The sequence below is a fragment of the Mixophyes fleayi genome, chromosome 3, assembly GCF_038048845.1.
Source record: "Mixophyes fleayi isolate aMixFle1 chromosome 3, aMixFle1.hap1, whole genome shotgun sequence".
Taxonomy (NCBI): domain Eukaryota; kingdom Metazoa; phylum Chordata; class Amphibia; order Anura; family Limnodynastidae; genus Mixophyes; species Mixophyes fleayi.
The window spans coordinates 289862634-289876263 of NC_134404.1; the positions used below are offsets into that span (position 1 = coordinate 289862634).

The following is a 13630-nucleotide window of genomic DNA, read 5'->3' on the forward strand; positions in this document are numbered from 1 at the left end:
CCTATGACCTGAGGGAATGTAATTGGGGAAATAGTTGGGCAGGCCTTGTAGAGCATCATAACAGCTTTTGCATGTTACCATTTTATATGTATTATTTGTGTAAGAAATGAATTAACTGTATTTAGCTCCTGGATCGTGAAGTCATCAATGTCATGCGGTCCATCCAGACATGTTACCTTATACTACAGAACAGATGGAAGCACACCTTCAGATGGACAGCTGGTAGTGAACTAAACTTCCAGCATTGGTCACTGGCTGACAGGTTATGCTGAGAGTTGTACTTAATTCCTAGATATTGAAGCACAAAGTGACCAATGCTTGATAGACTCCATGTTAGATTTCTCCAGCATGCAAAATTGTTTTTATTTTTCTAAATACCTCACCCATATGTAAACGTGTATAATGCTCATTTATAATTTCCAATTCACAGCTCCAGTATCTGTATGACATACGGCTGAATAAGTACTAAATATATGTTTGTGCTGAGATGTACTTTAGATGTGTGTAATAAGGTCTTGTGATTCCAGGCACACCCTTCCCGCAGTCCTGTGGAAAGACGCTCAGGGAAAGGACCAAGCCTGGTATGAGGAAATGATGTCTACAAACTATCCTGTAATCCTATACTTACATGGGAATGCAGGGACACGGTAAGCGCTTCCCATTTTACAGCTGGAAAGTCTGTTTTGTTGTTCACCATATTGTCTTTCTCTAGTACAATAACAACAACATGTTTGGTTTAATACTTTAGAAAAACCTTAATTTTGTTTTTGTTTGTTTCTGCTTCTGAAAGCAGAATACGTTATTTTAATGGATATTGGCCCTGTTAGCTTTTTGTTAACTGCAGTGATATTAGAACACATTAAAGGAAATGCACACCCCTTCTAATTTTTACATTTACTTATACCATATTCACCGGATCCTTTCCCCTCTGCTCAACCAGGTCACTGCAGTGACCATCAGGGCTTGTATCTCAAAATATAACACATGACTGGTAGGACTTCCCTTAGCAGTACCACCCACCTGGACACGTGGCCTTCTGTAAGCCGTGGTCTGACGTTTTCAGCATAACAACCACTTGTTAATGACCTCATGTGATGGACGTCTTCTGTAGTCAATGGAGGAGACTTGGCTTGCATGGGATCACAGTATAAATCAGAGTATTGTGTCCTCTATGGTTCTTTGACTTTCTCTTTCTACAGACTGCAGGCAACACCATGTTTCTTGTACTTGAGCGCTACCAGCATACCAAAAGTAATGTTACTAAATGATGTAAAACATATACATCAATAATAGACTGCAAATAGGTTTGATATGTAACTCTGAAGCAGTTTTCGTTTCATGGAAGCTGCTACCCTGCAAGTTTGTTTTAAGAGTTGTCTTGGAAGAGAGCACTTGTCTGATTTATAGTAAAAAAGCAATCAAGTAATCTATGGTGCCCTCTTAATACACATCTCCGAGGGAATTCATTTGAAGTCTCCAGAAGCGTTGATTGGTTACTGATGGCAGTTCAGGAAAGTAGCTGGTGACAGTGCAGTGAAATACCCTACAGACCCCATAAACAGTTTACATCAATGTGGTTTAGATTGGCCACTTAAGACAGTCAGAGAATAAAGCCAACAGAAGATTGTCATTTGAAGCCATCTATTACAGTCTCTAGAATTGCTGCAGATACAATGGAAGTGTCTAAAAACCATGGGCACACATGTTGGAGTTGTGGTGTTGGGAAATAAAATGTAGGATTACATTGTGCACATCTCCTAACCTGGTCTTGGAGAGTTCTCTGACCAAATCTAGGCCTTGCCCAACTCCAGATAGGAAATCTTTCAAACTTTTGAGTTAAAGTATTTTTTTTTTTTTTTTCCAGAATAAACACCACTGTTTATCCCCCAGAAAATGGTGTATATATTCCAGAATAATCATGTTAGCCTGGCCTATAACAGACAGAGACCATTTTGACGAAAGAGAGATGTGTGCTGTTTAATATAATAAAGGCCATAAATTGAGGCACATAGTCATCTGGTTTCGGTTACCGTAAATAACTCTTCCCAACTGTTCATATTGGCTTACCCAAAAATGTCTGTGGCCCTCCATCTGTTTTTCCCTCTTTCATCTAACTCAAAAACATTTAATTTGTACAAATTAATAAGCGAACTAGAAATCCGGCCACATGAAGTAATTGTGTATAGTAGATGCTGGAGAGGAGTGAGCACCCACCAAATCCAGCACCATATCCTCTCGAATAGAGAGAACTGTTCCTCTGTTCCCTCGCTCCCAACCCTTCAATATCCTTATTGACTGCGCCAGGACAAATAAGGCCAGGGAAAGGGGCATCCTTGGTGCGTACCTCTACTCGGAAAAGGATTGGAGTTTAAAACACCTGTTCTTATTCTTCACTGTGCTAGGGTATGCAGAATCTGTATCCAAGCCAACCCTTCTTATAACAGCATGGAGACACTGCCACTCAATGGAATGGAACGTTTTGGCAGCATGCAGTGAGGCTATGACACTAGTTCACTTGTATATTATTAAAGACTCTTTTGAGATTATTTGCAGTAGAATGTCCAGCATGAGACCCAATTGATTTTTGTGTAATATAGTAGATTTTAAATGATTTAGTGTAAGTGCTCCTGTCTTTGCCAGGGTATGCATGAACCTCAGTCAGTCGAGTCCTTTCTGGGTTTTAATATCTGAGTGATAAGCGCCTCTATTACTGAGGGTGGCCGTTCTCCCTCCTGGAATACTTCCATAAATAACTTTTATAGCCTGGGTGCTATGAAAGTCCATTCCATTCTCTGTTTCCATAAAACTGGATTTCAGGGGTAGATATTTCATTCATGTGGAAAGAAGGCAAAGTGTAAAACTGTCATGTGTAAAAGTAAATATGGACTTGTATTCATTTGCATTTTCCTATTCGTGCAATTCTGACCAATCTAGACATGTAAGACACATGTAACGGAATCAAAAGCATTTTATTTCTCAAATGTTTTGGGTAAAAATAAAGATTTGTTTAGTAATAGTGTGCATTACTTTATTTTTTTTCCCCGTTTCCCACAGAGGAGGAGATCACAGAGTACAGCTGTATAAGGTATTGTTACTTTATTTTATTGTGGCATGTTAGAGGTTATTTCCATCTACTTGTACTCACAGCAAAGTTCCATAGTAATGAAACCCTGTAAAGGAACTGAAAATATCAGAATAGATGATTCTCTCATCTACAGGAAATACAGACTGCTATCTTGTCAGGAAATCTGACACATTGATGCAGTGTACTAGCCACAGGTTTGTGCTAGATAATTCTCTATCAAGTTTCTAAAACTGTGTGATAAGGCAAAAGCCATTAAAGCAGTGTTAGGTAACCAGTGTCTGGCCTGCTGAGACCTTGGGCACTCTGCAGTTGGCTACTATTTGACAGTAGTCAGAACAGGTTCATGGCAAAAAAGGGACTGCTAACATGTGATCTCCGCTTTCCTCTTTGTGAAGCCCCAGGAACTGCACACTGTACCCGGTACCCCTCCATTTCTGTAGTACAGCAACAGACAGTGCTGAGCATACAGCCTGTGGGGGGTGGCTCAACGCGGACAGACTTTTATCTTCCTATTGTTCCATACACTCATTTGTCCGGGCTGCAGAGTTTTGTGGCACCTTACAAATGAACAATGACGATTATGATTTTCACTGGGTATTTTATCATGGCAAGCAAGAAGCTTTTGGAGGGGCTGTGCTACAGAGGAGCCATAGGAAAAACTGTTGGGCAGTTTCTGGATCTTCACTAAGTGGAAGGGGAACATTTACCAGGGATACTGATTTAAAGGACATTTCCATTCACCCCTCCACATCCCCGAGTAAACACACTCACACTTGCCCATACACTGTATCCCGCAGCATCAGTTTATCCACATAATAACATTAAGACCTAACTTGAGTTATTACTGGTGATTGTAAATGTCAGTACATTTGTGTAATGAAGTAACAATGTGACACTATTGAGGAGAGGGAGGTACTCAAACCAAGTACCATAGGACCCAAGATACTTTCATTCCAATGCACCCCTCATCAGTCTGCATTGTCCAAACATTATTAAGGAAAGAACGGCTATTTTATTGGGATATAAATGGCATAGACCTATAGAGGTCAACATAACCCGGGTCAAATGGGAGATGTGTTTGATAGATTGATAGAAATCTAGTTGTATATAAATCACCTGTGCCATGTTAATTGAATCATTCAGAAAGTCTGCAGTAAGCAGCTAGACAGAAAGTGTGTGTGCCATTTAATTCACAGAATCCTCATTATTTGATTGTATATGAAGCTACATTTTTCGTTTTCCTATTCAGAAGAACCTTTAATTCTTTTCATATTATTGACCCCCATTAATTAAATCTTAATTTCCTTGTTTATTTAAACATCCAAATATAGATTAAATAAGTCTGTTTACAGTTTTCTAAATAATGTGAGCTGAATAGAGTTTATGTTTCTGTTTAGGGGAAATGAATTCACTGTGAAGCCTCTTTGATTTAATTGTCACAGCTGTGTACATTTTGTTAATAATTTGATAATTAACCATTCAGAGAGTCGCATCAGTCACTGTCATTTGCTGTCGGTATAAGTAATCTTATTCAGCAAAGTTTTAGAGTGACCATCAGGTGGAAATAACGGAGCACATAGAAATCGGTAGGAGTCCTTAGATAAATCTGAGTAATATTAATTTTGTTTCCTTAAGAGGCCTATTCACATAAGGGTCTATTTCATGATAGAATGAGCAGAATTTCAACTAGCAATGAAGTCAATAAACCAAATGTGTTGTTATGAATGAATGAGCTGTAAGATATAAATTGGTTAAGATTTAGGAACAAAAGCTACAGCACCAGTTTGCCCAGAGGATTTGTTTTGTTTACTGTAAAATGTAAGTTAGGTGGTATAATGTGCAGAACTGAACTAAATTACTGTATGGAGCACAAGCCGGTGCGAGGGGGAGGTGGGGATTAATGCGGGTGCCTCCACATTATATACAATATGCATCAAAGATGTTGCTCTACACACTTACTTGCACTGACCCCTCTCACACAGCAATGTGATTTGTAGACTTATACACAGCAGACTTATTTACAGTGTTTGTAGTGTGTATTTGCAAAAAAAATATCAAAGTAGAGTAAGGGAAAATCCTGCACTTTCCCTTTGATACTGAGTTTGGCTTTATTATTATGGATTATTTCTATATATTATGTACTGTGTACTAAGTCATATGTCCCTTTTGTTAGGTCCTCAGTTCAATGGGCTATCATGTCATTTCATTTGACTACAGAGGTGAGTGACCATTTAACATTACTGACGGTAGATTATCAGAAAAGTAAAGTCCTGTGGCCATGACTCAGAGCGCTTAGTGGCTGAACAGATTTTAAAACTTGTAATTAAAATAGAAGTGTCTTGTGATCAGCAAGTGTAGAAATCTCTGTCACATGGCTTCCTCTTCTATTCTGAGTAGTTCTCTACTTGTTGTGTTTTGGTTAGAGATACAAACAAGCAGGTCCTCAACTGTATGTTTCTGTACAATGCATAATAAAACCCTACTAGTGAAAGCTATATACTCAAGTACCAGTGTTCTTCCAGAACTGTTTGAGACTTTTTACATGAAGATGTGTAACACTCTTAAAAAACACTTGTCAAGTTTTACTGTGTAAAACAAGGGTACTCCATTCTGGAAAGGTGCATTGATTGTTTGAAAGTTGTTATTGCTTGGTAGTACTATACCTTGCAAGTGTTTTGCCAATTGAAAATTAATTGTTCCTGTTAACACCATTTATTTTACTTTTAACATTTACTGAAGCTATATTCCTAAAGGCTACCTTTCATTACAGTAAAGCAGTAAGGCATTTTTGGGCTATTCCAATATTCACCTACTGTAAAAAAAAAAAATTAAGAAGTGTCAAGGCAATTGGACACATTGAATGTGCTACATAAAAAGACAATTATTGCCAAAATACAAATGTTTTTATCGAAATAATTTTATTACAAGTGCATGCAATAAAAACGAAACTTTTCAAAAGTTGTTTCTTTATTAAATCAAACAAGTATTCTCATTTGGTATGTATAGGAGGTGTCACTATCTCTGCGCTGTCACAGTGGGAAGTGAAAGGCAGATGGGTGCTGCTATATAGGGGTTTAGGGGTAATCCCTGCCTCCAAGGCAAGAATATAAATGTAGAAAAGAAAGTCCCTAAAGTGTTTTGTATTCTACAGTTTGTGTCAGGATACAGGGAATAGTCAGATGTGTAATAATAACCTTTATTGAAAAAATATGCATGTGTAATGTTACAAAGATCAGAATGAGTGAACATAGAGTCTTGTGGTTAACCAGCATGTTAAATATGTCATTTTAGCGCTTATAAGTTAGAGTCCTGGTCAAGCAGAGGTAGTCTACGATATGATAGTGGCGACGTCAAACATAGAAAACGATCAGTGGTATCACTTACGGTGAGTTGTTCACGAGAATCTTTTTGTGGCCCAATGGGAAAACCTAGCTATCTAGAACCACTGGCGTGAGCACATCTTAATAAGGAAAAGATACTTAGATGATGTGATCTGCATCTGGACAGGTCACCAGAGCAAACTTGTAGAGTTTTTAGCTTGCATCAACTTCAGCAAACTAAAGTAATATTTCAGAGCATGAAAAAAGTTGAGTTCATTTGCAGGAAGCCTTCTTGAGCGAGGAAGGCCTATATCCTATGACGCCCTCTGTTCCAGAGTCCCTAACTTTCACCTGCCTTTCTACCAATATCTGCAGGTTTGGCACTTCCTCCTGTCACTCCTGTCGGACAATTCACCTCACTCCCCCTCCCAATTTGAATCTCTCTGCCTTTCTTCCCCTTTGCGAAGGGGCATGATCTCGTCCTTGTATAGTCTTCTACTGGAGAAATTGGTGCTTTCCGGGAACGCACATGAGAGGGAGTGGGAGATGGATCTGGGCCCTCCCCCGGAGGAGGACTGCTGGGAGACCATCAGTCTGAATGTGGCTTCTAGTTCCATCTCCACATTAATGAAGGAAAATGCGTACAAAGTTTACTACAGGTGGTATCTCACACCTGACAGGCTCGCAAAGATGTACCAGTCAGCTTCTCCCGACTGCTGGAGAAATTGTGGTCAGGGAGGCACCTTCGTGCACATTTGGTGGTCATGCCCTGTTATTTCCTCCTTCTGGGACAGGGTTTCGAGACTTCTTTCATCCCTCCTCCAATGCCCTATTAGGAAGAACCCATGGTCCTTCCTACTCTGTTATCCTATACAAGACCTAGACACCCACTCTGCAAAACTTGCTTCACATGTCCTGGCAGCCGCCAGATGCCTGATTGCTAAATTTTGGAAACAGGCGGACCCCCCCCCCGCATCTCTTCTCTTAGATCATATATAGGGTTCATTGCCAACATGGAAAAAATCACGTCACTACTGCGAGACAAAGAAGACAAATTTCATCAAATTTGGGCCCCCTGGCTTTATGCCTAGGATCCCCGCAGTTTTCTCTTCCTCCAAATAATCTCCCCTCACACAATTCCAGATAACATCGACCCCCTTACTACATTAAAGTGCTCCCATGCAGACCTGATAGCGCTCCCTTCTGAAGGTGAACATGCTTTTCTTAGTATACCCCATGAGACGGCCATCTCCCTCCCCTTACCTACCCTACACCCCCTTCAATGCCCACTTCCTCTCCCCTCCGCCCCTTACCCATCACTATCTTGTTATATTGCAATACATTTTACTGTTTTGTGAGTGACATTGCTGGATACCTACTCTGCTCTGTGATTATTTCAATCAAAATGCTTGTTGTTTTATGTTTGTCATTCATACTTTATTATGCAATAAAATTTTGAGTTAGAAAAAAAAAAAGTTGAGTTCTTTGATTTGGAAATTTTTGTCAAAAATGATCAACTAAGGACAAAAATTTTAATCAAAAAGGTTAACAGCAATACCTTTACCCCTGCATCTAGTAAACATCACCCCAGATGGCTCAGTAACATTCCAGGAGGACAATTTAAGTGGGATTAGAAGAAACTGCTCCTACATCACCGACTATACGATCCAATCCTCCAATATGAAACAAAGGTTCATAGAACGAAAATGCAAAAAAGAAACGGTAGACCGAATGAACGAATCGGTTAAAAGACTAAACAGAACTTGAGAGAAAAACCTAAAAACAAGCCCACGCACAAACTAGTACTGCTCATCACAGAATTTAAAGATTATTCCAGGTTCTGGAAAATATAATGAAAAAACATTGCCCATTATTGCTAAAGGATGAAAAATTGAGATGAATATTAACAGACAAACCCAGAATTATCTATAAAACATAGCAAACAACGTCAAGAACAATCTCATCAAAAGCGCAATTCCTCTACAAACAAAAAACTCCAAAGAAACATGGCTAGGAGAAAACACTACGGCACAAAATTTCAAGCCTACAAAACAAATAATCACAGAGAGATCTAAACAGTGCTGTCTTGCAACTGGGAAAGAGTGTAATAAAAAGTTGTAACTAAACAATCTAACTATGGCAGAGTCAAATCAATTGGGAATAGTTTATTTGAAAAAAACAGACACATTTATTTAAAGAAAAACTTCACTAGACATAAACATCTAATAATACATCAACTATAGTAAAATATAAACAATGAGTAGCCAGTGTTAGGGCATAAACTGCAGAAAGAACTCACAAATCTTTAACTGGAACGATAATATTAATTTACCAGTCCAATAGGAAGCAGTTTATCATCTTTAGCACCGTAACAATGAAGATGATGGTATACTCCTTAGGTATAGGTAGCAATGTTTAGCTGGTTTAAATCCAGATCTGCTTGGGTGCTCTCGACAGCCGCCGGCAGAACTCTGTTCGTAATCCAACACCCTGTTGCACTGCACTTGCCTGTGACTTCAATTGGAAACTGCTGAGGATTGATTTCAAATGAATTAAGTAACCCACAAGTTGGCCACCATAGCACTGAAAGTATTCGTTCAAATAACTGCATCAGCCAAAAAAGTCCTGTGTACACAACTCCGACTAACGCGTTTTGTGTGACTGTCAAACTTTCTCAAAGTCAGAATGCAAAACTACAAGCCAGAAAAGCACCAAAGTTGCCATCCACTTTAAATTGAACACTAACAATAAAACTTTTGCTATCAAAGAAAAAATCAGGTGTGACACAAATGGGGTGATATATATGTTAAAACAGAAAGGAAAGATGCTCAATCAATTTATAGGTGGACAGCAGGTGCTTGAAAGAGTGGGGTTATCCTGAAAGAAGCAAATTCTGAGATAAATCCCCCAGCACACTGCTGTGAACTAGTAACAAAGCTGCTATTTCTGCTTGTACATAAAAATGCAGAAATCTTGTTTACACACATTTGCAAATGCATGCTAAGCCACCCGCCACGTCACAGCGCTTCTGCTAATAGGGTGGTCCTAACGCTAATCAATGAGAGTCCCTATTTTTGGGTCATACACATGTGTCTTTATATTAAGAGCCTGGTTCACAGCGGTGTGCTGTGGGATTTTTCTCTGTGATATATATGTTAGAATGCCCTGGTGGACTCCAGTACACTGGTAGGACCATCAGAAGCCTTAAAGTAAGGGTGACAAAACATATAAGAATTATCAAGAACAGAATGGAGACACATAGGGGCGTATTCAATTGTTCCTCCGGCCACCGGAAAAACGAGTGCTCTAAAACTATTACCGTTTATACGGTAATTACTCGCTGAATTTCATCTCGCAACTCCCTGAGCTGCGAGATGAAATTCAGCGAGTAAACTACCGTATTAACGGTTTTTGCGCGCAATATTACCGTATAAATGGTAATAGTTTTAACACGCTCCTTTTTCCGGCGGCCGGAGGAACAATTGAATACCCCCTATAGCGTACCTGAACATTTCTCAAAAGGACATACCAGCAATCCTGCAGTCCTCCAATTTATTGGTTTAAAAAAGTTCTCAAATCTTTGAGAGAGGTCGATTATACAACACTTATCTGTAAGAAGAAGCCCACTGGATTTACAACCTTGGGACCTTATGCCCGAAAAGTCTTAATGTTGTCCTTGGGTTAGACTCTTTTTTCTAAACCATTTATACCCTACCATCATTACAGCCTCATATGTCAGTTTATATTGCATTCCTGTTATTATCAATCTGGCCATCTTATGCATATATCTTATCTGTGCCACTGCTACCTACTGGTCACACTTTCTCAGGCCTGTGCCCATGACCCTAAACGCCCTTTTATGTTTCCACTACCCCTATTCTATGCCTCTCATTCTGTATTGTCACATGATGCATAACTCCTTACGATGCCAACACACCTTTCTTCGGAACCTCTCTATGTTTTAACACAATGGAAACTATCCCAGGTTGGCATCTGCCCCTGTCTTGTGCTTTCATTAAGATATCATATTTAGTATAATTTTTTTTACATAACACATTAATATGTTTCAACATGTATCTGTGATGGTTTCTGTTCATTATGCTGATCTTTGTAACGTTACACATGCATATTTTTTATGCATGTGACTATTCCAGTGGATCCCAAACTTTTTCAGTTCAAGGCACCCTTAGGGTCTCCCCAAAAAATTTTAAGCACCCCTAAGCCAAAATAATTACCAAGAAAGTCCCCCACCTTGCTTACCACTAGCTCTGGCCGAGGCGCCCCTGTGAGATCTCCAAGGCACCCCAGGGAGCCTAGGTGCACAGTTTGGTAACCACTGGACTATTCCCTTTACCCTGACACAAACTGCAGAATACATTCCCAGCTTTAAAACACTTTGGTGCGCTAGGGACTTTCTTTTCTACATTCTAGTTTGGTAGACGTGATGATTTTATATTTCTAGTTTTACATGGTTATTAGCTCCCAGGAGGGACAGTTCTGTTTGTTTCACTAAAGTAAAATTAAATGTAAATGAGCACTTCTCTAACTCAGGTACTTTCTGGCAATAACATTATTTAAGCTGTGTATGCTCTTTACAGCTCACCTCTAGGTAGTCTGGCACTTTGTTTATGCAGATCTTTCATAATGCTTATCGGAGAAGAATCTTCTATTTTGTTTTCTGGCAACTCTATTGTATGACTGTATATAATCTACATTAATAATTTGTTCACCTGCATCTCTATACATTCCTCTGCTGATTCTAAAAGCTACATAAACCTAAAATGACAAGTTGAGCATTCTGCATGGGGTGAATGGTATTTTGCTGCAGCTTTTTGTTCCTGCAGGCACCTGGAAAAGCATTTCACACCATAGAGCAGCAGATAAAACAATTGAAGTGTCATTGAGTGTGGGAGGACAGCTGGCACCTCAGACTGTGTTGCTCTATATTGTTTCCTGTTTCTGGCAGGCTGGTTTGGCAGTGCCCTGTAGTGTGACCTTGATTAGTAGCCAGAGACATTTATAAACAGGGATACTGCTCATCTACTTCATTTCTTTCTTTATTTTTTTCTTCCTTGTGTAAATGTCAAATTTAGTAAATTAGTTTGACTGGGGGGAGGGGGGTAGTGAGAGATAGGAGAAGGTGCAGTCATTCAAATTACTGAGGCCATAGAACGAGTGAATCTGGTCTGAGAGGTTTCCGAACAGGGTCAGCAAGACCTAGGGTTCTAGATAGCAAGGGGCTAATGCTGCTTTCAGATGAGCCATTCTACTTTCATTTGATACTACTAATCTTAATAGTTCAAAAAGTTCTAAACATAATCTCTCCTGTCCTTTTGATTCAGTTTACACGACTAGCCAAGTAGGATCTGGGGTGCCCAGCAAGCCACCAATAAATAGCTTACTACCTGGGGGATATGAGTTGTCAGTTAATAGTGGAAAGTAAAAACAAAGGACCAAATTCTCATACATAGTAGATGAGTTGAATTTGGGTGGGTGGAGGTAGGAAACTTGGTTGCGAGCATTCTTGCGACTAAAGCACTGAACCTGACCTCTAGATGTGAGGGCAGGCTCACTGGGTGTGATTGAAAGTGCCCAGCTCTGCACATCCCTGAAATCAAGATGGGTCTCAGGAAGTATAGAGATGATCTTATATATGTATTCTTTAATGGAGACACTAGTTGAGTTAATCCCAGCTTACTATTATGCTTCCATGCCTTCTCAATAATAGTCATCACCTAAGTCTAGATCTCATTTACCCATCTAAAGATACCGGGAGAAGGTAAACGAATCATCTAAGTAAGGAAGGTCCTAGAAATTAGCTGTGGGTCTGGCAACATATATAAACTGCCTCAAATTGTGTCTGGTCTACCATACAGAGTTGAAAGGATGGACCTGTGGCATTTGCAAACGTTTTGGTTAAGGCATAGTTTTAGAACAGTGTTAGAATCTCTGACAGCAAATGATGCTTGTCTGTTTCCTTCGTAGAATTTATGTGAGAAAACAAAGCTAGATAGAATCCACAATGTGAATAGCCTGGGCTGAAAATCCAGAAGTGGGACAAATCCCGGTATGGTCCATTGTCTCTATCCTGTGTGGGCTGCGGAAATCTTGTGGTTCCCTATAAATAAACAATAATAGTAATCCTTTTTTTTTTTCTTTTGCGATAATGCATCTGTGAGAGGTTGTGTCTTAGATAAACTGAAACTGGGAATGATTAAAGTCCAAGAAGACCAATGAGTTCGCAAAAATGTACAGCATTTAGGAAGAGTAAGTGCTTCTAGTGTGGTGGTTAAAGGCATTGTCTCGCAAGTTTTACCTAAAGCATTGGTACGGGTAGAATGAATAGGGAAGGGGGCAGACCTTTTAGTTGACAAAATCAAGCTGATAATTTTGCAGACATTATCTTGTCTACATTATACAAAACCAACCTTTAACAGATGCTGTCATGATTTAGAGGGTCCTTTTTTTTCAGCATTACACCTGTAGAAGCAGGCTGCATTGCCTGATTTGGCTTCCATGAAGAATTATTAAAATAGAGGTTATCATCTAGGGGGTTGAAAATAATTCAAAAGCTTCTAGTACCTCATGGTGAACATCTGGAATGGGAGTACAACTGCTTTTTGAGTGATGATCTCCAGAACATCTCCCAAAGAAAAATATGGGTTTCAAGAGATTCCCTTTGATTCCTCTTTTTGAGAGTGTTCTAGGTTAAAAAAAAAATATTAGAGCAGAAAAAGTTAGAATTCTTAGTCACTGGACTTTAAAACTTTAAATAAGACACAATACTGTAGGTGTCCTAAGTGACTTGGCTGTTGGGTCAACAATTTTTGTGTACTGTTCTTGGTATCTTTCATGAGGCCCATCAAGTACTTGAAGACAAGAACATCCTATGATAGATCAAGATTGTTGCATACTGCGGTGTCTTCTCCCATGATTTTGCTACCCCAATCTTTGAAAGTATTTAGCAAAATGAGGCTCCCTGTAGTTTAAGAGCATGTCCAATCTATCAAATTGGATGTTTCTTATTGAGTAGCTGTGTTAGGTCTCCTGAATTCTGAATATGTTCAGCCCAGGTCTCAAAATCACATTAGAAATATTAGAAATGCATAAACATCTTGAAGACCACTTCCTTAACACACAGAGCGGTCTTGAGGACCACTTAATAAATCAGGGAGAGCCTGAGGTTTAGGCTTGAGTTGCAGGGCCCTGTCAATAAGAAAGTTGC

At 39.4% G+C, this 13630-nt stretch overlaps 1 protein-coding gene across 5 annotated transcripts in view; it reads left to right on the plus strand.

The window, feature by feature from the left end:
* The window catches only part of ABHD12 (abhydrolase domain containing 12, lysophospholipase), a 95769-nt gene that overhangs the window by 61897 nt on the left and 20242 nt on the right, over positions 1-13630 (plus strand). For all 5 annotated transcript variants that reach the window (XM_075203784.1, XM_075203786.1, XM_075203785.1 and 2 more), the window contains 3 exons: positions 528-647; positions 3055-3085; positions 5259-5304. In XM_075203784.1, the coding sequence (XP_075059885.1) occupies positions 528-647; positions 3055-3085; positions 5259-5304 (197 nt within the window). The remainder of the gene's footprint in view (positions 1-527; positions 648-3054; positions 3086-5258; positions 5305-13630) is intronic.